This window comes from Megalobrama amblycephala, linkage group LG7 (assembly GCF_018812025.1).
Source record: "Megalobrama amblycephala isolate DHTTF-2021 linkage group LG7, ASM1881202v1, whole genome shotgun sequence".
Taxonomy (NCBI): domain Eukaryota; kingdom Metazoa; phylum Chordata; class Actinopteri; order Cypriniformes; family Xenocyprididae; genus Megalobrama; species Megalobrama amblycephala.
In genome coordinates, this window is record NC_063050.1 from 4,443,221 (window position 1) to 4,469,252 (window position 26,032).

General features: G+C 34.6%; 1 protein-coding gene across 1 annotated transcript in view; it reads left to right on the forward strand.

Annotated features, from left to right (window-relative positions):
* Positions 1 to 10,743: 10,743 nt before the first annotated feature.
* The window catches only part of LOC125271081 (protein NLRC3-like), a 42,086-nt gene continuing 26,797 nt past the window's right edge, over positions 10,744 to 26,032 (forward strand). The window contains 5 exon segments of the mRNA XM_048195020.1: positions 10,744 to 10,808; positions 22,128 to 22,312; positions 22,391 to 22,504; positions 22,693 to 24,759; positions 24,897 to 25,070. Coding sequence (XP_048050977.1) covers positions 22,179 to 22,312; positions 22,391 to 22,504; positions 22,693 to 24,759; positions 24,897 to 25,070 — 2,489 coding nt within the window. The 5' untranslated portion in view covers positions 10,744 to 10,808; positions 22,128 to 22,178.

The window sequence follows — 26,032 nt, forward strand, 5'->3', positions numbered from 1 at the left end:
CTTTGGCCTAATAAAAAGTATATAAGCTATAGCCTTGTGTGAATATTCTGTCATCCTTAATTTCTTGATTATTTTGATATTTTCAGTGTTTATCACCACAGTAAGACTTACGTAGTACCCTTTATCAACACCAAACTACAAATATTTCCTGTTTTCTCATATTTTACTGGATATCATGACAAATTGTCATTAAAGTCAACTTAATGCACACAATGTTATTTTTCACATATTTTTGTTGCAAAGCAACACTTTCAATAGTTTTTCCAGCAAATATGGTAACATGTGATTTGGCACTGGAAGGACAATCAGCTGTCTCCCTGCACTGTCTCAGGCATCTTACAGACATTGCAGTTTATTACTCTGTTCTCATCTGCAGTCCTCTTGTCTCCTGCAGCAGGACTAAGGCACGTTCACACAGGTGATCAGAGATCCTGGGCATCTTTATTCTGCTGTTTTTCAGAGTCAGTAGAAAGGTCTCTTTAGTGTCCTAAGTTATTGTGACTGACCTTGATTGACCTACACTGTTAAAAAAAACTGTCAAATTTACGGTAAAATACCGGCAGCCGTGAAAAAAATGTGGAATCTGTAAAAGACAATATGGTATACTGGTTTTGTAACCCTAAATTTTACAGTAGACAACGTATTTTTTTTACCAAAATCATGGTAGAAAAAAACAAATATATTTGTCAATTATACAGTAATTTTATGTAAAAAATGCAACTTTCCATAGCTTTTTACGGATATTTGCAGTAAAAAAAAGTACAACGTAGCAACAGTTAAAAAACAGTAGCATACAGTAGCAACGTTAAAAAAATCTGTTAAATTTACGGTAAAATAACGTATTTCATTAACTGATATAATGTTAATTTACCAACCTAATGAAGTACTAATATCTGTTTTGTACCTTTATAATACACCGACAGTCACCAAACACAGTGGTGATGAGAGTCACATGATGAATCAAAGTTCATCACAAGCAGGAGGACAATACTAATATATAGAAGGTGCACAAGGTGTCATTCACACACACACTAAACACCATCAAGGTAACATGCATGAAATTTTAAAAATGCAATAAACATTAATTTAACAACATTAGATGTAACATAAAACCCTAATGTACATAACTGATTAGAAAAAAATGAGAAAAACTAAGAAGAAACAGTTATTTCAACGAAAATATATCAAATGTGAAGTGTCATGCAGGGAATTGTGGGAATGTCAATTTACGGATTTTCACTGTAAATTTTACAATGAATTGTTATTTTTCACTTCCAAAAACTGTGAATTTAACGGTATGTTACCGTAAAATTACATTAAATGTACCGTTAGATCTATTACAGTTATTCACCGTATATAGTACAGAAACTTTCTGTAAACCAATTGACAGTTTTTCACTGCAGCATTTTTACAGTCTTTTACTGTTAAAATCATGGTAATTTTTTTACAGTGTAGGAATAGAGAAAATGATATGTTTAGTCTGTTTTCAAATGGTATGTCAAATTTTCTCATTGTTTATCAGTAATATTCACTACCTTGGTTATATATGAGCATCTTTAGATTTTTCTATATTTAGCGGTTGCAAATGTAAAATGTACGGTAAACTATTTATGTTCCTTATATTGTACTGTATTTTTAGCGGTAAAATACCGGCAGCTGTGGTTGCCAGGAATTTACCGTAAAATGTATCTGGTCAAAATAAAATGCTGTAATTTGTTATACAATTTCACTGTGTTTTTTACTGTCAAAGGTTTTAATAAGGTTTAACATATTTCTGTTATTTTTACAGTTATTTACCATAACAGGGTCTATCCTATTACTGTTAAATTAACAACAAATTACTGTATATATTATTATATTATAACTTTTTTTTACTGCAAATATCCGTAAAAAGCTATGGAAAGTTGCATTTTTTACATAAAATTACTGTATAATTGACAAATATATTTGTTTTTTTCTACCATGATTTTGGTAAAAAAAAATACGTTGTCTAAAACCACGTATACCGTATTGTCTTTTACAGATTCCACATTTTTTTCACGGTATATTCCTGGCAACCACAGCTGCCGGTTGTAACGATCACCGTCTGTTCCTGTCACTCCCCGGACTACACTTCCCACAATTCTCCCTGTCAGTCACATGTTCACTTCACACCAATCACCTGTTGCCACATCCACCCTAGCACACCACTCTGATTACCACACCCAGCTGCAGCTCATTAACAGGACTATAAAGGACTTCCAAACACACCACCTCACCGCGAAGTATTGTTTAACTGTTGTTGCAATTTCTGAGTGTTTCTATCCTGTCTGCCTGCTTGTTATCGTTCCTGCCTGTTTCTTGTTTTTGGCCCGTTGCTGCCTGTCCTGATCCTTGCCTCGTATACTGTTCTGTGAGTGATATCTGCCTGCCTTTTGACCTACCGCCTGTACCCTGACTACGACCCTGCCTGTCCTTTGCTGCTTCCGTTTGTTCCTGATTGACTCTGCCTGTACGACCATTCTCACTGTAAATAAAACGCTGCACCTGGATCTCCAGCCTGAGTCTCCATTCGTAACACCGGTATTTTACCGTAAATTTGACAGTTTTTTTTTTTAACAGTGTAGGCCTAATATATGCTACCATGAAATTATTTTCTGAACTATAATTTCCCACAAATTGCATTTCCAAATAAATAAACAGATACATGCAAAAATACATATGCATAAAGAAATAACTTGATTAGGCTACTTTAAATAAACCAGTTAAAGAAAAACAGGAAAATGTAAAAAACAAAAAAAACAAACAAAAAAAACATGGCCTGAAATAATAAATAGGCATTCACATAATAAATCGTGTTTGTTTCTAAATAATCTGTATGTGAAGAGTTCAGATGCAAAAGCCTCTAAGTACCATCTGAATTTCTTCTAGAATGATCATTTTTATAAAGCAAAATCCCCAGTGTTAAATTAACACCCAAAGTGAACATATGAGTCCATCTTACCGGGTGTTAAAAAGTAACACTGAAGCAGTGTTAAAGTTAATGAGATAATTGATTGATGATTGAGTGATGATTGACAATTAGTGGAGACACCTGATGATAATAAGCAGAATCACTGAAGAAACAACAAGAGAAAAAGAGAGACAACAACTACAACTGACTTCCAGCCATTAAACATTATTACACTTATTATTAACCAGTTTGATTTGATTTCTGTCATACATCAACAAAACGTCTTACTGAGAATGAACAGGGGCCTGTTTCAATAAGGAGGTTCAACCAACTCTGAGTTGAAACTTGAACTCTGAGTTGACTTACTCTGAGATGGGAAACTCTGAGCTTTCAGTTTCAGAACAGCTGAATTGAGTCAGTTCAGTCGACTCTGAGTAGGTTGACTCGGAGTTAAGCGCGTGCACCACGACTATGAAAAGCCATCATTAATGGAGCTCCGATATTACGATTCACCATGGCAACAGCATGTGACAAAAGGACATCCACATACTTCTGGGTCATTGCAAGTTTAATTCTTATCACTGTTATAATATCAAAGGTGAAAACTGGTAGAATAGTAAGTTATTGAACTAATATTTATTTTCATGGTATCCCACATGCAAAAAAAGAAGAAAAAAAAATAATGCAGGATGCAATAATAAATAAATGATTTTATCGTTATTAAACACTCGTTAGGCAATTTACTTCCACTTTTAGAAAATTTTCTTCTTTTTTATTAAAAATAAATGCCTTTCTGAAGTGATATATGATGGGAAAAGGGAGAATAGCGAGCTCGGCAAAAGGCAGATTCGAACCCAGTCAATCACATCACAAGTTAATCCTCTGCACACAACACACTATTGCCTACACCACTGCAGCCACTACACCATGGGTCAGTTTTAACCTGGTGTGACACTGGTGGGAGGAGCTACTGTAAATTTGCACTTAGTAATACCCAGAAGAAAAAAAAAGTATACTTGAGTGCATAAAAAAAAAAACTTAAATACAAGCAAGTACATTTGTAGTACATTCTTTATTTTGGTGCTAAATAAAAGTGTCAAAGTTATACACTATAAATGCACTAATTCAATGTATATCTGTACTTCAGTAGTACTTCACTGCACTTGGAAAAGTATACTAAATACCACTACTACTAAAATTGATTTTTAGTGCAATGAAATAAAGCATACTTACCACAAAAATATACAGAGGAGTTTTATTAGTGTATTTGTTAAAAGTGTGCTTTCAATGCTTTAAAATTTGTTCAGTCTTAGTAGACTTTTATATAATAATCCTAAGTTTAAATGACATTGATTTTCGTACAAATATATTACTAATGTACTAGTTATAAGTACATTTTCCTCCAGGTGAAAAAAGTGCAGTAAAATACACTTTATTTTAGTACACAGTACACTTCCATAATGTACTTAAAGTGCTCTATTTCAGTGCACTTATTTTGTACTTAATATAGTAAAAGCTGTACTTTAGTACTTCTTAATATAATCATAAGAACATCTAAGTGTACTCAACTGTGCTATTTTGAGACACCATGAATTTGAACTAAAATGTGCTTTTAACATAATATCTCTGTATTTAAAAAATGTATTTAGTTACCACTTGTAGTATACTTGAACCCATCTTTCACACACCTTTAAATGTACTCATCAGACATAGGAAATACACTCATGAATTATTTAAAATATAATAATAATATATGGTAAATATATACAAAATTTGTAAAAATTTATAATTTATTTAAGCAATAAATTATAAATACATTTTGAATATATTCATTATATATTAATCTTATATTTGAAATACATCATAAGTCTATTTTAAAAGTGTTTGAATGATGGGTTCTACTACAAGTGGATGTACTACAAGTGGTAACTAAATACATTTTTTAAATACAGAGATAGTATGTTAAAAGCACATTTTAGTTCAAATTCATGGTGTCTCAAAATAGCACAGTTGAGTACACTTAAATATTCTTAAGATTATCTTAAGAAGTACTAAAGAAGAGCTTTTAGTATATTAAGTACAAAATAAGTGCAGGGAAATAGAGCACTTTAAGTACATTATGGCAGTGTACTGTGTACTAAAATAAAGTGTATTTTATTGCACTTTTTTTTCACCTGGGTAGACACTCCAACACTTTCCATTTGCATTAACATTATTTTTATTACCACACTGGCAGATATTGATAATTTTACTTAAGTAAAATGCACTTAATTTAGATCCCCCCAGGAAACAAGACTAATTATCTTATATCATTTTCTTATATAGAAAATCCATCTTGATTTAAGAATTTTTAAGATATTTTTACTTGAAATAGGATGAAAAATACTCATTTTTGCAGTGTGAATGAATGAGTTAACTATTTAAACATCACTTGCACTTTAAAAAGGGGGAGGAGACCGAAGGAAACTCTGGGTTTACTGAAGAAAACCTGCTCCCGACCAGGTTAGGTTCACAGAGTAAGTTACTATGGTAACTGACTCTGAGTAGAAGTTACCTCTCTTTCAGAAACAGGCTTGACTTACCCTGCTTTCTCAGGTTTGACATACCTCCCTTTCTGAAACAGAAAACCCAGAGTTTCCCTCATTTAAGGGTTAACAAACTCAGAGTTTTCACTTAACCTCCTTTCTGAAACAGGCCCCAGATGTTTAGATGTTAATGTTTTAATGAAAGTTTAGTTTGAAGTCACCATGATGGTGAAAAGCATTTCCTTTAGTTGGGCTCTTGACTCTCTTTTTTAACATTAAGTTATTTCTGACTGCTCCAACTTTGTGTTTGTAAAGCACATTTGTTATGGTCAGAAAAGCTATGATCTGGGCTATGTTTCCCAATAGTGATGTGAGCTAAAGTTGATCAATTTAGGTTTACAATGCTTTGGGAATTTGTTTTGATGATGATATTCTCTTTGTGAAATGGTCAGATTCATTGGTGACATCCAGTATTGATGGTCATATAGATGTTATATTAATTCTTTTTAGTAAACATGTTACCACTTGAAATCCAGAAAAGCTTTTATAATCTGAAGACTCAAGAAAAAAAAACACACACACAGACATCAAGAGTCAGCATCTGATTCTCAAGAACGGTGACGATAAATAAATACAAAATACTGACAAACAGATCAACTCTGAACATCACAAAACAAGCTACTGTCACAACAAAACAACAGAAAAATAAAAGCAAACATGAACAATCTACGAAAATTACAGGACAATTCAGCTGCATAATTTATTCATGCAGCAATGCATGATGGGAGCCATGGATGAGTTTTGATTGGTGGCTCCCATCATGCACTGCAACATGAAGCACTTTGTTTGATTGTCACCATTGTTGAGGGTCATATGCTGATTCTTGATGTCTGTGTTTTAGTTTTTTCTGTTCTTCAGATTATAAAAGCTTTTCTGGATTTCAAGTGGTAACGGATTTACTAGAAAGAAATAATATAACATCTATATGACTGACAATACTGGACATCACCAATGAATCTGACCATTTCACAAAAAGAATGTCATAATCAAAACAAAACCATCATGACTGTGATTCCCAAAGCATTGTAAAGCTAAATTGATCAACTTTGGCTCACTGCTCTTTTGGGAAACACAGCCCAGATCATAGTTTCTCTGACCATAACAAATGTGCTTTACAAACACAAAGTTGGAGCAGCCAGAGATAAATTAATGTTAATAAATAGAGTCAAGAGCCCAACTAAAGGAAATGCTTTTCACCATCATGGTGACTTCAAACTAAACTTTCATTAAAACATTAACATCTAAACATCTGTTAATTCTCAATAAGAGCTTTTGTTGATGTATGACAGAAATCAAATCAAACTGGTTAATAATAAGTGTAATAATGTTTAATGGCTGGAAGTCAGTTGTAGTTGTTGTGTCTCTCTCTTTTTCTCTTGTTGTTTCTTCAGTGATTCTGCTTATTATCATCAGGTGTCTCCACTAATTGTCAATCATCACTCAATCATCAATCAATTATCTCATTAACTTTAACTCTGCTTCAGTGTTACTTTTTAACACCCGGTAAGATGGACTCATATGTTCACTTTGGGTGTTCATTTAACACTGGGGATTTTGCTGTGGTATAGTTAAGTACTTTCACTTAAATGACAATTAATAGGTAATTTGCATTGCCATTTAAGTGAAATTATTGAACTTAAATATACAAGCTTGATAAAAATGATAATTCTAGAAGAAAATTTCAGATGGCACTTAGAGGCTTTTGCATCTGAGCTCTTCATGTATTAATCATGTTGATAGGCCCTATAAAACAAATATTACATATTAATCATGTCAATTTCCTGCATCTGTTATTGACGTCCAAATGACGTCCAAAAAAATTACCCCGTTCAAAGGTCAAATGTTGAACGTCAAGATGACGTCCAAGTTGGTTCATGGTTGGACGTCCAAATAGTGGACCTGTATAATTGACAAATATATTTGTTTTTTTCTACCATGATTTTGGTAAAAAAAATACGTTGTCTACTGTAAAATTTAGGGTTACAAAACCAGTATACCGTATTGTCTTTTACAGATTCCACATTTTTTTCACGGTATATTCCTGGCAACCACAGCTGCCGGTATTTTACCGTAAATTTGACAGTTTTTTTTTTAACTGTGTAGTTTGGACGTCGAATAGATGTTCAGAAATGGTCATGGGCCGACGGACCTAATATAGACATGATCTGCACGTCTATCCGACGTCCAGTGTTTAGTGGGATTTTTTAACATCTTGCTTCTGTAAAAATGAATGTTTTTGTTTGCTTAAAAATCTACAGATTTATACTGTGAATTCCAATGTGCACAACCCCAAAAGATGTAGTTTTACTCAAATAATACCATAAAATCTAAGGTTTTTAGACATTTTCAACATTACAATATTTAATTGTGAAATGTATGCATATTTATTTGTTTTCACAGAAAATATTTATAATTTCAACATTTTATTACAGTAAAAAACAAAGTTTTATCCAGTCTCACAATTAACGGTTATTCAATCTATTTAATACAGTAAAAGGAAGTTTTTGGTTTTACGCTCCATTACCGTTGGAATTTGACGGTGTTTTGCTGTATATTTTACTGACTTTTTTTACAGTGTATAGGTGCATGTGCAATAATTGAAAAACATGACAAACATTGTTAAAACCTTTTCTAAAGATCTGTAAAGCTTATTTGGAATGCACAAAATTATCTTTAAAATATTATCCTGAAAGTTGACTTTTCTTTTTTGTTTTTTTGTTAGTGTTTTTTTAAATCTTTTCTTAGTGTTTTATTTCAATTTTTTTTTAAAACAACAAATACAGTCGTAGCCTATATAAATATGAATACATTAAATGTTATAACAAGTACATAAGTAATTACTCTATGAATGTAACTCAAATTGAAAAGAAATTTAAAAAAATTCAAAACAATGTGTGAAATGAAGCAATGCAAAATGTGAGGTTCTGAGGTAAATATTAAAACAGGGCCTTGGCACTCGAGAACAGCCTTCATTATGTCCGGATCACACACTGACAGAGCTGTCCAAGACTTCAGCTCTCACATCCAGCCTGAAACAGACAGTGACTTTACAAGATGATGAGTATAATGTGGAAACATCACAAAAGCAAAACAAAACCATATTATGACATGGTGATAATAACAAGTATAACGTCATCTTGTAAAGTAGCTGTCTATTTTTTCTGTGTATTTGTGCTGTGTTACCTCAGAAATAAATTATATTATTATCAGAATTATTTTATTTGACTGCTTTTTAAATTGTTATAAATCAGGTACATAAGGTTGTTTGAGTATGTGTTATGTTTGACACATTTGTGTGTTTGTTGTTGTCTTGTCTTGGAGTTTGTTGTGTGTGTGGTATTTATGTTCTGCAAAGCAGGAACCTGCTCAAAACCAGTTTTATACTGAGTCAGGCCCGATTGTTTTTAATCCTTTCCTGCTTAAAAATATAATAAATAAATAAATAAATAAATTTCAGGGTTTTGTGCTGCAATACCTTGCCTTGTCAAACTTTAAATATAATGAAACTGAATTATAATTTCCTATCATAATTATAATATTTTAAACAAAAATAACATTCTTTAAGTAGGCTAGCTGCTGGCATGTCCAAAAGACTGTCATCAAAACAAAGCTTCAAAAGTTTATATTCCAAAGAAATATTTTATGACCTTTCGAAATGATCTATTAAACTGTTGCAATTTGAGGAGCGTGTAGGCTACTAATATTTTTAGTTCCATTCGCTTGCACGTTGTCTCTCTTTTTTTTTTCTTAGGAGTGCAAAACTTACAACATAGGGTGAACACAAAACATAACAAAACACAAAAAACAACAATAAAACAGCAGTGATAGTAACAGCAATGAAAAATAAGCAGAATTGACAGATGGGTAATAGTAGAAGTATGTAAATAGTAATTGCATGTATAATAATAATAATAATAATGATAATAATATTTTGTGATGACGACATCAGTAATATCAGTAATAATAATAACAGTAATAATAACAATAATGATACTAAAGATGGTGATGATAAGTTGTGTTGACGGCAATAGTAATATCAATAATAATAATAGATAACATTGATAATAATGACAATAATAACAGTAGTGGTACTAATACTAAGGATGGTGATGATAATATTTTGTGTTGACGGAGAAAGTAAAATCCATAATAATAATAATAATAATAATAACAATAACAACATTTGTATAACTAATAATAGCAACAGTAACAGTAATAATAATAATAGTAATACTAAATGTGATGATCATATTTTGTAATGACAGCAATAGTAATATCAATAATAATATAATAACATTAATAGCAATAATAATAACAACAATAGTAATAAAAACAATAGAAATGCTAAACAAGGCCATGATGATGATATTTTGCGATGACGGCAACAGTGATATTAATAATAATTACAGTAATAATAATAACAATAACAAAGATAATGATAAAACGACAATAGCAATAGTAATAATGAAATAATGACACATACCTAACACATACCACACCTCTCCTAGCTTCTGTGTCAGTGTGCATGGATTTTTTTTTTCTCATTCACAGTACAGTTACTATTTGTAGGTATGCCTAAGCTGAGGTGGTGCATTAAAATCAGCATTTGGTGCATTCAAATCTTGTGTGGTATATGTTAGGTGTTGATTTGATTTGGTTATGTTTTTATATTTTAGATAATTTATATTATTATTAGTATCATTATCATCATTATCATCATCATTTTATTTATTTATTTATTTTTTAATTATTAAAGATATACATTATACCATTACCGTACTTATATTAAGCAAAACATCATCACACCGCCATCATTCCATTACTGCTAAATGTTTCTATGATATTGATAATATTAATAACAATAAAGTCAATAATAATTATAATAATGAAAATACTCACAATATTACTAAAACCTTGTATAAGTATGTATAATAATAAATGAATACAATTAATCAGGATGAGTGTGTCATATTTGTAATAGTTGAAGGAGGTCTGATCTGGAGTTTTGTGGTTCTGATATACAGTTGTAATGAGGTGAAACATACTGTATTCTAGGGAGATGTAGTCTGGCAGGTAGTAGTAGGCAGTTTTGTGAGCAGTGTGAGCAAATTATTGTTGTGAATCCCATTTTAGACAGCCTTTCCCCAGTGTAGTGTGTTCTACGCCCACAATAGGAGGATATCATGAATATTCGCGTAAGGGCCACCCAGTGTATTTCCCAGAATATTTCAGGAACAGAATGTATTGTAACACCGGGACCATTTTTGATACACCTTATTTACATAAATAAGGTAAGATACAAATAAGTTACGGTTTCTGACATGCCCTGAAAGCTACCCTTGTGTTTAGAAACGCAATTTGAGGTTAATAACTTGAACTCACTCGGTTTAGCTATTTTATTCTGAAATACCTCCAGGAAACCGAAAGTAAAAGTCATACACTCTTCATATACAAAACTAAGCCGAAAAAAGCAACGGGTAAGTTTTACATGGTAAGTGTTTATTTAAGGTAAACACGGCATGTAATCTGTATAAAAATGATTTAAAATAATGAAACTGTTAATATGTGAAAAGATGTAGGCTATGTAGACAAAGTAGGAAACACCCGTCGCTCTCACACCATACATGCGACCGACTGTTTTGTATGTAGATTACTTGATGTTTGCTGGGAGTGTGTGAAGTAAGCACTGTGAACCCGAGATAAATTTGGCTTGACGTTCGACATTTGCCAGAGATTAAGACTCGGATTTATGTAACGTAGGGTACAATGGGACTAAAGACACACCTTAAGAAAAATTGTGCTTTTTCACTACTGTCAAAGTATATGATTGCGGGAAAAATATATATGTTTGTATTGGACATTGATGGAGCAACATATTTTGTGTGGGAAAAAAAAGCATAAAGTTGTTAATTTTGTTTAAAAATCTTATAAATGTATGAGGTGGTGAGGGGGGGGGGCTTTTACCCCACACATGGCATGGGGTAAAAGTCACACAGTATTTATACAAATACTTATGTTAAAATAATATGTTTTTAATAATGACTAGGTTAAATTGTTCAAAAGAATCACTTCAGCAAAGTTTGTACTATTTCTGTTTATTTTGATAAATAAAAGTATTAATTTTTGTTCAGTAAATATACTGTCATTAAAATAGCCCTATACAGGTCCTTCTCAAAAAATTAGCATATTGTGATAAAGTTCATTATTTTCCATAATGTAATGATAAAAATTAAACTTTCATATATTTTAGATTCATTGCACACCAACTGAAATATTTCAGGTCTTTTATTGTTTTAATACTGATGATTTTGGCATACAGCTCATGAAAACCCAAAATTCCTATCTCAAAAAATTAGCATATCATGAAAAGGTTCTCTAAACGAGCTATTAACCTAATCATCTGAATCAACTAATTAACTCTAAACACCTGCAAAAGATTCCTGAGGCTTTTAAAAACTCCCAGCCTGGTTCATTACTCAAAACCGCAATCATGGGTAAGACTGCCGACCTGACTGCTGTCCAGAAGGCCATCATTGACACCCTCAAGCGAGAGGGTAAGACACAGAAAGAAATTTCTGAACGAATAGGCTGTTCCCAGAGTGCTGTATCAAGGCACCTCAGTGGGAAGTCTGTGGGAAGGAAAAAGTGTGGCAAAAAACGCTGCACAACGAGAAGAGGTGACCGGACCCTGAGGAAGATTGTGGAGAAGGACCGATTCCAGACCTTGGGGGACCTGCGGAAGCAGTGGACTGAGTCTGGAGTAGAAACATCCAGAGCCACCGTGCACAGGCGTGTGCAGGAAATGGGCTACAGGTGCCGCATTCCCCAGGTCAAGCCACTTTTGAACCAGAAACAGCGGCAGAAGCGCCTGACCTGGGCTACAGAGAAGCAGCACTGGACTGTTGCTCAGTTTTGCATGACATTCGGGAATCAAGGTGCCAGAGTCTGGAGGAAGACTGGGGAGAAGGAAATGCCAAAATGCCTGAAGTCCAGTGTCAAGTACCCACAGTCAGTGATGGTCTGGGGCGCCATGTCAGCTGCTGGTGTTGGTCCACTGTGTTTTATCAAGGGCAGGGTCAATGCAGCTAGCTATCAGGAGATTTTGGAGCACTTCATGCTTCCATCTGCTGAAAAGCTTTATGGAGATGAAGATTTCGTTTTTCAGCACGACCTGGCACCTGCTCACAGTGCCAAAACCACTGGTAAATGGTTTACTGACCATGGTATTACTGTGCTCAATTGGCCTGCCAACTCTCCTGACCTGAACCCCATAGAGAATCTGTGGGATATTGTGAAGAGAAAGTTGAGAGACGCAAGACCCAACACTCTGGATGAGCTTAAGGCCGCTATCGAAGCATCCTGGGCCTCCATAACACCTCAGCAGTGCCACAGGCTGATTGCCTCCATGCCACGCCGCATTGAAGCAGTCATTTCTGCAAAAGGATTCCCGACCAAGTATTGAGTGCATAACTGAACATAATTATTTGAAGGTTGACTTTTTTTGTATTAAAAACACTTTTCTTTTATTGGTCGGATGAAATATGCAAATTTTTTGAGATAGGAATTTTGGGTTTTCATGAGCTGTATGCCAAAATCATCAGTATTAAAACAATAAAAGACCTGAAATATTTCAGTTGGTGTGCAATGAATCTAAAATATATGAAAGTTTAATTTTTATCATTACATTATGGAAAATAATGAACTTTTATCACAATATGCTAATTTTTTGAGAAGGACCTGTATGTGATATATACTTTTATATATAAAATATAAAAATAGATTTTAAAAATACAGAAATACAGAAACAAAATTATCTTAAAAAGTAAAGATTCTGAAAGCATTGAAGGAGATCCCATAATAGCCTATTTAATATAGATTTACAGTAGTAACAATAAATTATATTTCATTATATGATTTGTAGGCGCACGATTGTCCAATTTTAAAAAAAAATTGTTTTTGACGCGTTTTGTTCTTGAATAGATAAAATGTCCATACCATAAAAAATTAAAGTTGGATATTCCAATCCGTTTATCGTCACTTTGTTCAATTCAAACAGCAACAAACAAAATAAAGAAAACAAACTCTATTCAAGTCCCATACGATGACAACGGTCAAAAAGTTTGTTTGACCTTCTTCGTGCCCTCACCTTGCGTTAGTGATTAGACAACATAAATACATTAAGAGCCCTCTAGTGGCGTGAAAGAAAAACTATATAAACAAACAAATGGCTCCTACATGATTAGTATATTTTAAAATATGATTGTTTCATTATAAATATGGGTATTATCTCTAAGATGGATACTAAGTTTGATATATGATATTTTGCTATGTGAATCTAACCATGTCATGTCAACAAATGGAAAAGTCAATCAGCTATTCATTAGCATGTTACAGTTTTTTTCAATTGCTAACATACTTTTGTCCATTCTGTAGTCACATTTTCAAAACTCTAAACACATTTAGCAGAACATCTGTCTGTTGTGGCCATACCATTAACACAATTCATGTCGTTTTCACACAAAATGCAGTCAATTAACACATTTCTTAAATGCTTCAATTTTCTTTTCATATAAGCTTACCTCATACCAAAATCATGGATCTTTCTCATCTTATTTGCAAATGCTTAAACACAGCAAGTCAGAAATGAAGACCCAATGTTCCAATCTTTAAATATAGGATAAAACATATACTTTTGCAACAACAGCAGCTCAAAAGTATTTGAAAAAATATATCAAACAAATACTGAAACAATTGATAAGCATTTTTAATTAGCAGATCACTGAAATGTTGAGAAATAGCAGATTCCAATCTCAGTTGGAGGAATAGTCAGGGGTTGAACTTCTTTCCATTACATGGACATACACAGTAAAATAGGACTCTTTGAATCGGATTTGTTCAGTGTGGATGAAGAACAACAGAGCAGAGAGAAAATAATATCTGGGTAAGGGAGAAGAATAGATGAAGGAGGAAAGGAGAAGTTGGATCAGGACAAGGGAGAAGAAGAGGTAGAGGAGAGGAGGAAGAATGTGTGCTGGATTGTGCATCTCTGTTTTTTTCACTTACATATGTAGAACCTATGAAAGCTTATTTCTGCCATGAATAGAAAATAAAAAAGGTAATTATGTCTTTTTATCTCACAATTCTGACTTTTTAAACTCAATTCCTATAGTTTACATATCACAATTCTGAGGGGAAAAAGTCAGAATTGTGAGATGTATATTCACAATTGCAAAATAAAAAAATAAAAAAATTGAATTGTGAGATAAAAAGTCACAATTACCTTTTATACTTTTTTTATTCTGTGGTGGAAAAAAGCTTCAACAGTAACCAAAGGCCATGTATGTTGGATTTTTTGTTGATCAATGGCAGCAATTTCATGTTTTAATTTCAGTAAAAGCTTCATGTAAAGCTTTTACTACAACGATTCCTCTACCACTGTTCCATATATGCAGAATATGTGGTCTGCGTAGGGCACTAACTACCAAGGGGACACCATCCCAACCTCTATGAGGGCAACATCAACACCACACACCCAACCCCAGAAAGAGATTTCAACCAAGGGGGGCACTGAAGTCCTGCATAGGGGACTCATCTGAACCGTAGCTGCCCTGAGCAATTCTGTTACTTTCTTCTTCTTTTTTTCTTCTGCACATTCTATAAAATAATGACTCACTTCTGTTGCCAAGAATGCACACATTCAACACTCAACCAAACATGTAGAATGGCTTACATGCATTATACTATTACTGTAGTACAAGGAAACTGAATTATAAAAACAATGGATTTCATATTTTCTGCAGGTAGAACTGAAACATGACAGTAATGCAGTTTTCATAATGCCATCAACTGTTAGTATTTTGAGAGTCATTGCGCTTTGATTGACGATATGTTCATGTTGGATAGAAAACTAGTGCTAGTGTTTGACAGAACGACTCGATTTTGAATCAGGTTTGCTGTGTTTTGATAGAGTTAGTATGTGTTGAAAAAGGTTTTTAGCATTTTGAAATGTGGAGTTTGTGTTTATATAACAAAATATGGTTTTGGGCAGAAAATTAACTATTTGGCTAATTGTGTGATGTTTGTGTGTTGCTGTGTTAAGAGTTTAGAAAAAGTACTTTAAGTATTGCTAAACGCTTGTTAGCAATTGAAAAAAACTGTAATTATTGTGCTTTTTTCCCCAACATCAGCGGCGCCTTTTACCCCAAATACCATACTTTTACATATTCACCCGTTGTTGAAAAACTGTTGCTTGAATTACCTTGAACAAAACTGAAAATCATTAAGAAGACCTTTGTCTGTAAATACAAACATTAAATTAATGGATTCTTTTTTGCTACTTTAATCTACAACATTTTAAAAAACATCAAATATTAGATCAACTTCATTAGAATCAACTTTGCGTTGCTGCCCGCGATCGCGTCAAAGATCTACAGAGCCCCAAAAGGGACGTGGTGGTGGAAAAAAAAGGAAGGGAGGAAATTTTAAGTGCTGGTGGAAAAAAAAAATGGGATGGGAGGATTTTTTTTTTCAAATCTTTTGCGTTTCCTTACAAAACTTTTGCGTTCCCCCGAGAAACTTTGCATTCCCTCGCAAAGATATTTGCGTTCCCTCCCTCAAAACCCAAAACATCATTTTATATATACTCCATAACTTCATTGTAACACACTGTACTGGCACCAAATTCAGTTCATACATCACTGCTCTCCTGCTGGTTACTGCAACACTCAGTTTGGCAAGTAGCACATAAAGGCCTTCTTTAGACAAATGATGTTGGTACACAGCTTACATACTTACAACAGCTTCTGCATGATAATTGCTTACTGGATTTGATGGCATTGATGGCAATTTATTTAATATTTTTACTAATAACAGTGAAGTTATTGATTTTATTTAATAATTAATAAAGTTATGCATTTTTTTTATCAAACTAAGTGTTCCAGTACAACCAGCAGGAGAGCAGTGATGTATGAACTGAATTTTGAGACAGTACAGTGTGTTACAGTGAAGTTATTGAGTATTTTTCATAATATAAAATGAGCAAAAGGGTTTTGGGTTTTGCACTTTTCAGACGGTCCCTTCAGGCGTGTATCTCCGCCGTCTGCTCATAGAGACCAATTTATTATAAAGCACATTTGAGGAAAATTGGGTTGTTGTAGCTTGTTGTCTAGGTTACTATGATTGGAAGTAGCTGCATTTGTGTTTTAACAACGTTTAGCTCACAAGTTATTAATTCGGGAAGCTTGAATCTGTGAATATATTGCCAACTTTATTGAACTGCTTGACATAAGCACTGACTGCCTTTCTTTATATTTGAGTCCAACAAGTTCAAACTTTAAGAGCTGCGCATTATTTGTGTGCATTATTAACGTATGTTACTAACTGAAACACTACTGCCAGCCAGCGGGACATTAAAGAAGAAGTGTTTGTCCGAGCTCACAGCAAGGAAACGATTATAACTTTGCGAGGGAACGCAAGTATCTTTGTGTGGGAATGCAAATATCTTTGCGAGGGAAAGCAAAAGTTTTGCGAGGGAACGCAAAGTTTCTCGGGGGAACACAAAAGATTTGAAAAAAAAATCTTCCCATCCCAATTTTTTTTTTCCACCAGCATGTAATTTTTTTTTCTACAACCATGTCCCTTTAGGGGCTCCGTAAAGATCAGACAAATTTGCATGTACATTTTGAAAAACGGAAAGTGCTGCGGCAAGTTTTTGTGCCATCTAGTGGTTTAGAGGAAAATAAAATCAAAGGTGCCTTTAGCACCGTTGTACCCTAATGTAAAAAAAAAAAAAAAAAAAAAAAAAAGTGTCTTGTTACTGATACCAAGAAGAACATTTGGATTTTGGTTTTATTTACAGAACTAAAACACAACACTTGCTATTGAAATGCAACAATTGATAAAAAGCGTGTGCCAATCGTGTGCAGTACACCGCCCCCTAGAGGAACCTATTGCAGTTGTTTTGACTGAGTTTTACATTCAAACTTCAAACTTCATTTCCATGCAGCTTTCCATCTCATCTTCAATGGGTGTATCTTGTTACGTGTCCTAAAAACATTTAGATGTTGGTTTTATTCACAGAGCTACAGGAGGCTACAAGGCATGCTATTGATATTAAAAGAAATACATAAATTAATTGTAAATAAACAACACACCCTTTGAAGATGAGATAGAAAAATTGATGTATTTAAAAAAAAAAAAAAAAGTTTGAATGTAAAACTCTGTCAACTCAATTGCAATATGTTCCTCTAGGGGGCGGTGTGTGGCACATGCTTTGGAAGGCTTTGTGAACTTTTTCTAAATTGTTGCATTTCAATAGCATGTCTTGTACTACAGTTTTGTGAATAAATTAATATAAACTTGTTCTTGTAGAACCCAGTAACAAGGCACACCATTTGAAGTTGAGTTAGAACACTTTATTTATTTGCAATGAATTTATGTATTTCTTTAAATATCAGTAGCATGCCATGTGCTATAGTTCTGTGAATACAACCAGTGTTACAAAGAATTAGTTAGCCCAAAAATGAAAATTCTGTCATTAATTACTCACCCTCATGTTGTTCCACACCCGTAAGACCTTCGTTCATCTTCAGAACACAAATTAAGATATTTTTGATATAATCCAAGAGGTATATGACTCGTCCATAGAGAGCAATATAATCAACACTTTCAAGGTCCAGAAAGGTACTAAAGACATAGTTAAAATAGTCGACATGACCGCAGTGGTTCAGCCTTAAAGGATTAGCTCACTTTCAAATTAAAATTTCCTGATAATTTACTCAACCCCATGTCTTCCAAGATGTTCATGTCTTTCTTTCTTCAGGCAAAAATAAATTAAAGAGTTAGTTCACCCAAAAATTTTAATTTTGTCATTTATTACTTACCCTCATGTCGTTCCACACCCGTAAGACCTTCGTTCATCTTCGGAACACAAATTAAGATATTTTAGTTGAAATCCGATGGCTCAGTGAAGCCTGCATAGCCAGCAATGACATTTCCTCTCTCAAGATCCATTAATGTTCTAAAAACATATTTAAATCAGTTCATGTGAGTACAGTGGTTCAATATTAATATTATAAAGAGACAAGAATATTTTTGGAGCGCCAAAAAAACAAAATAACGACTTATTTAGTGATGGCCGATTTCAAAACACTGCTTCAGGAGGCATCGAAGCACAAATAAATCAGTGTATCGAATCTGCTGTTCGGAGCGCCAAAGTCACGTGATTTCAGCCGTTGGCGGTTTGACAACCGATCTGAAGCATGATTCGATACACTGATTCATTACGCTCCGAATCTTCCTGAAGCAGTGTTTTGAAATTGGCCATCACTAATTAAGTTGTTATTTTGTTTTGTTTTTGGCACACTAAAAATATTCTCGTCGCTTTATAATATTAATATTGAACCACTGTACTCACATGAACCGATTTAAATATGTTCTTAGTACATTAATGGATCTTGAGAGAGGAAATGTCATTGCTCCCTATGTAGGCCTCACGGAGCCATCGGATTTCAACTAAAATATCTTAATTTGTGTTCTGAAGATGAATGAAGGTTTTATGGGCGTGGAACGGCATGAGGGTGAGTAATAAATGACAGAATTTTCATTTTTGGGTGAACTAACCCTTTAAGGTTTTTGATGAAAACATTCCAGGAAATTTTCTCTATATAGTGGACTTCAATGACCTCCAAACGGTTGAAGGTCAAAATGACAGTTTCAATGCAGCTTCAAAGCGTTCTACGTGATCCCCGACGAGAAATAAGGGTCTTTTCTAGAGAAACCATCACTCATTTTCTAAAAAAATAAAATAAAATTTTATGCAGTTTAACCATAAATGCTCATCTTGAACTAGCTCTCTTCTTCTTCTTCTCTATTAGAATTCCGGCAGTCTAGACACTGCTATGTGTACTTATTGTATATGACAATTTAGTCCAAACTTTGACCTGTGGAGGGCAGTAATACACTTAGCAGTGTCTATGCTGCTGGAATTCTAACAGAGAAGAAGAAAAAGAGAGCAAGTTCAAGATGAGCATTTATGGTTAAAATGTATAAAATTGTATTTCATTTTTTTTAGAAAATGACTGATGGTTTCTCTAGATAAGACCCTTATTTCTCATCTGGGATCGCGTAGAACGCTTTGAAGCTGCAATGAAACTGTAATTTTGAGCTTCAACCATTTGGAGGCCATTGAAGTCCACTATATGGAATAAAATCCTGGAATGTTTTCATCAAAAACGTTAATTTCTTTTCGCCTGAAGAAAGAAAGACATGAACATCTTGGATGATATGGGGGTGAGTAAATTATCAGGAAATTTTAATTTGAAAGTGAACTAATCCTTTAATGTTATGAAGAGACATGAATACTTTTTGTGTGCAAAAACAACAACAACAAGAGCAACAAATGAAAATAACGACTTTAACAATATCTTCTCTTCTGTGTCATTCTCATATGTTGTTTATGTCCAGCGCTTCCTCATTATTGGACAGCTCCTGCGTCAGCATCACACACATGTGTCAATTCAATAAGTAAATCAAGCATTCTGCGACAGTTCAGGCAGGCCTTGTAGTCAAGCTCCACTATCAGCTGATTCGCAAATTCCAACCCCACCCATATCAGCTGATCCGATTTCTATGGACTCCATTGGCAACTCTAAAATAAGGCGCATTACTTAAACGCAGCTTCCGTCTTTCTGCTTGCTTGGCTGCTTCCACTGCACGCTGCTTGCAACCCACCTTCTCCCCAGCTCCTCCTTAAACTTGTGTATAACTTAATCAGTGTCATTCTGTTGTCATTGATGCATGCTCTGTTCTCAATACCCTTACGAAAAAGAAGTTTATTCAAGTGTGCAATTTGTATACTTCTTTTAAACTAAAAATAAGAAAGTATACTTTCAGTCTACTCTTTATATACTTCTCAGAAATATACTTTATGTACTTCTGAGATATATACTCAAAATTGCACTAAAGTATACTTGACAAAAGTCTAAGTATATTTGGCCTATACGTGGACTTGTTTATGGACTCGATCTACTTTAAATAAAAAAAAAATAAAAAATTAAACTTACTTATATTTAAGTGTTGATAAAAAGGATTCATGAAGCTAGAATAAAATGTTTTTAAAATGGAAAGAGTTAAAGTACAGTTCAAGGTATTTAAAGTATACATAGCAAAAACTGCAGTGTTAAATTAACTCTCCAGGGAGTATATGTGTGACCATACTCAAGAGTGTTAAAGTGTTAAAATAAGAGTGTTAAATTAACACTGAAAAGTGTTAAAGTTAATGAGATAATTAAGTGATTAACAGTGATGATTGACCATTATTGAAGACACCTGATGATAACAAGCAGAATCACCAAAGGAGAAAATCACAATTTTTAAGCCACCATCATGGAGATGAGGGTTTGTTTTAGTTGGGCTCTTGTCCCTTGACTTTTTTAAAATAAAATTTTGTTTGGGCTGTTTTAACTGAGTTATAACATCCAGACAAACAAGTGGAAAAAATGGTCAGGTGATGTTGGTTATGTTTTCACATAATCATTATTCGTCAGGTGTCTTCAATAATGGTCAATCATCACTGTTAATCACTTAATTATCTCATTAACTTTAACACTTTTCAGTGTTCATTTAACACTCTTATTTTAACACTTTAACACTCTGGAGTATGGTCTCACATGTACTCCCAGGAGAGTTAATTTAACACTGCAGTTTTTGCTGTGTAGGAACATAGAAGTATACTTAAAGTGCAAAAAATAATATATAAAAAGTAAACTATAAGTGTGATGTCATGTTCACTTAAAGAAAACTTAAAAGTATACTTGCACTAAACTAGCAGTTTACTGAGAGTATATTTCAAAGTGTACTTTCGGATACTAAAAATGTAGCTACTACTAGTATTAAAATAGTAAACTACTAGTATACTAGTATAAGTTCACTTTTAGTACAGATGCAGTACAAATGAGAAACGTAGCTGTGAACTAGTTAAAGTTTACTACTGTTACACTTATAGTACACTTAAACGTATACTTCAATTGGGCCAATTTAGTCCCAAGCCGTATTAAAATAGTACACTTACAAGTTTACTACTAGTACATTGATATTATACTTACTACATAAAGTATACTTTAAAAAATATACTTGAACATTACTTTAGTATACTTGATCAAATGAACTTGAAGTATACTAGTTTTTCGTAAGGGTAGGGGTATTTTCTGCTGCTCTCCCAGTTAAAAAATGGGAGGTTGTCCCCAGAAGCTGCTGCTGTTCCCGGTCTTGGCTTTCATGGAGCTCATGAAAAGGATGGGGAATTTACCGCCAAATTGTAACTTTAGCAAAATATGCCAATAAAATATTGACTAAATTTTGTTGTAATTTTTGACTTAAGTGGTCCTGACTGAAATATTTGTATGATTAATCACACCGAACATTTCAGTTAGTAACAATTAATCAGTGCTGTTAATAGTGTTAATTAATACATTTTTAATCAGTCCACAGCCCTAGTTTTAATGTATTTAAAAACACTAATTTAGTGTGTTTTGAATGGAGAATGTGAATTGTGTTTCATATGCAAGTTATATGTGTATGTTTTTATCCCTAATAGATTCCTATTTCTGTAGAGTAAACGAGGAGCAGCTCTTCATCTATGGGGAGGGAGCACTGCCTCTAAAATGAGTCTGAATGAGGTGATGGAGCAGAGCGACACTGCAGCCTCTCCAGAACCCAGCTGTGTGTCTATGAAGAGTAACAGATCTTTACCAATTCCTCCTGATCTCAGTGATAAAGCAGTGACCTCAGACCTCAGGTGAGATGAAACACTGATGCTGAATATCTCATGAATAACATGAATAGAGATTGGCTGAATCCTTTAATTTGTTATAAGACTGAAGATCCATAAAGCAGCCTCTACAGAACCCAGCTGTGTGTCTATGAAGAGTAACAGATCTTTACCCAATCCTCCTGATCTCAGTGATGAAACGGTGACCTCTGACCCCAGGTAAGACAAAATACTGATATCGAATTTCTCATAAAGCTCATAAGATTTTATTGATTGGTTGTTATAGCCCTAATGAGGATTGCAAGGGTGGGCCGGTGGTAACAAAATGATCTTTTGCAAATATTTTTTTTTACTCTCCCTTTGTGATTATTTATTGTGATCCAAAACGGATATCTTCTTTCACTTAGCAGTGAGAGGGAGGATCTGATCCAGGTTCAGTCCAGATGTGGAGTCTGTGAGCAGGTTCTGAGAGATCTGGTCTCTATCACCTGTGGACACAGTTTCTGCAGACACTGCATCAGTTTCTACTGGGATCAGTTTAGACAATCAAAAGACTTTGACTGTCCTCAGTGCAGAAAGAGATCCAGAACACGTCCTGTTCTACAGGCACACAGAGTCATGACAGGATCCATTTCTGCTGGTTTTGTTCCCTATTACTCAACAGCAGCCCCACTGAAGGAGACTGGAGTCCTGCAAAAACGAGAGAATGATGAACTACAGAGAATCAAAGATCAACACAAAATCAGCATGAAGAACAAGTATGAGAGATTTGAGGGAATCAGTCTGCAAGACAATGAAACCCTGCTGAACAGGATCTACATACAGCTCTACATCATAGAGGGAGAGAGGGAAGGAGTGAATCAAGAACATGAGGTTTTACAGATGGAGAAAACAGACAGAACACAACACTCACAAGATGCTCCAATCTACTGCAATGACATCTTTAAAGCCTCACCTGAACCAGGATCTGGTGAGAAAGACCAAATCAAGACTGTTCTTACTAAAGGCATCGCTGGAATCGGAAAAACCGTCTCTGTGCAGAAGTTCATTCTGGACTGGGCCGAGGGAAAAGCCAATCAGGACGTAGATTTTATGTTTGTGCTTCCATTTCGAGAGCTGAACTTGATCCGAGATCATCAGTACAGTCTTCACAGACTTCTGCTGGACTTTCATCCTGAACTTCAAGATCTGGACTCAAAGATTTATGAGGAGTGTAAAGTTGTGTTCATCTTTGATGGTCTAGATGAAAGCAGAATCACACTGATGTTTTCAGACGCTCAGAAAATTTCTGATGTGATTGAGACTTCATCAGTTGGTGTATTGATGTCAAACCTCATGAAAGGAGAGCTGCTTCCCTCTGCTCTCATCTGGATCACCTCAAGACCAGCAGCAGCCAATCAGATCCCCTCCAAATACATCAACCGTCTGACAGAAATTCAGGGATTCAATGAACCTCAGAAAGAGGAATATTTCAGGAAGAGAGTCAGTGATGAGCATCAAGCCAGCAAAATCATTGCACACATCAGAAGAGCAAGAAGCCTCCACATCATGTGCCACATACCCGTCTTCTGCTGGATCTCATCCACTGTGCTTCAAAAGCTTCTTAAAGAAGATCTGAGTGCAGAAGTCCCTCAAACTCTGACTGAAATGTACGTCCACTTCCTGCTGATTCAGATCAACATGAGGAATCAGAAGTATGAAGAGAGAGATCCAGAGAAACTCCTGCAGTCCAACAGAGAAGTGATTGTGAAACTTGCTGAAGTAGCTTTCAGACAGCTGATGAAGGGCAATGTGATGTTCTATGAGGAGGACCTGAGAGAGAGCGGCATAGATGTCTCTGACGCCTCAATGTATTCTGGGATTTGCACTGAGATATTTAAGGAGGAATCTGTGATTCATCATAGGAAAGTTTACAGCTTCATTCATCTCAGCGTCCAAGAGTTTCTTGCTGCTTTCCATGTGTTTTATTACCACAGATGCATAAATACAGAAGCATGTTTAGATTCACTGCATAATCTGCAAAAAAGAGCAGTAGATAATGCCCTTGAGAGTAAGAATGGACAGCTGGATCTGTTCCTGCGGTTCCTGCTGGGTGTTTCACTGGAGTCCAATCAGAGACTCTTACAGGATCTACTGACATACACAGAGAACAACTCAGAGAGCATCAGGAGAACCACACAATACATTAAAGAGAAGATCAAAGATGGACATGGACTCTCCACTGAAAGATCCATCAATCTGTTCCTCTGTCTGCTGGAAGTCAAAGATCAGACTCTGTCCAGAGAGATTCAGGAGTTTGTGAAATCAGACAAACACTCAGAGAAGAAACTCTCTCCTGCTCACTGCTCAACAATCGCCTACATGCTTCAGATGTCAGAGGAGGTGCTGGAGGAGCTGGACCTCAAGAAATACAACACATCAGATGAGGGTAGAAGAAGACTGATTCCAGCTGTGATCAACTGCAGAAAAGCTCTGTGAGTGTTACAGTGTAGACAGTGTTTTCCTCTCTGAAAGAAAGGATAATTTATGGTGTTCACAAGAAATAAAGTTATATTGAATTTTGAATGGAATAATGGAATAATTTTAAAATAATTGTTTTATTCTCTTTCAGTTTTGCTGGCTGTAACTTCACTGGTCAGTGCTTAGAAATTGTGTCATCAGCTCTTCAATCCTCAAACTCTGTCCTGAGAGAGCTGGATCTGAGTAACAATGACCTGCAGGATTCAGGAGTGAAGCTGATTTCTGATGGTCTGAAGAGTCCAAACTGTCAGCTGGAGATACTGAGGTTTGTGAACAGAGTGGGTAGTGTTGGGTAGTTTACTAATTGTAGTCGGTTACAAATTCCCAATTAATACTTAATTTTTGGAATATGATTACGTAATCCAGATTTAATGTAATCAGTTGCTACTCAGCACTGAGGGTGGGTCATTCACACCCACTATCATCCAAATGATTAATTCATAATAATAATTAAAATCTTGAGTATGTCTTTAGAAACAAGATTTTCATGTTTGATCTCTGCAGTGTTTTTGGTATTATGGATGTGTATAAAAATCAAAATGCAGAGTGTGCTTTTTGTTATTGTAAGTGTTTTTAATTAGTTTATTTCACCTTTTTACTCTAAAGCCGAAAGTAAACTTCCATTGTCTGTGCTCCACTCCGACTGCACAGTCAGAGTGGAGCACAGAGTCATCAGAGTCATTTTCGTACAGCCTGTTCACGCAGACAACAGCGCATATAAACATATACATAGCACTCAAAAACAAAAGGTCCAGTAGGTAGTGCGCATGCACGGAACACGTTCTTTCCGCTTACAGACAATAGAGTAGGTATATTATTATCATAGTGGAATTATTTTAATTACTGTTTATATAATTAATCGATATAAACACAAGAGTAATACACATATTTTTCAACAATTCCTGAGGTAATTCACATAGTTTGATCACATCTTCCTGTAGCAGCAGTACAGGCTCAGACAGGTAAAAAAAATTAACTCTTTCCACTACATCGATGGAAATGTTTTAACAGAATTTTTTTCACTGTTATATTACACATCTTCATATATTACACATCAAAGAGTATTGAATGACCTGATCAAAACACAGGTTAAGAAGCAGAAACAAGCGATAGCATAAGTAAGCAGATGCATATATAAAATAACATTAATATTAAAGGAGTAATTCACTTTCAAATGAAAATTTCCTGATAATTTACTCACCCCCATGTCATCCAAGATGTCCATGT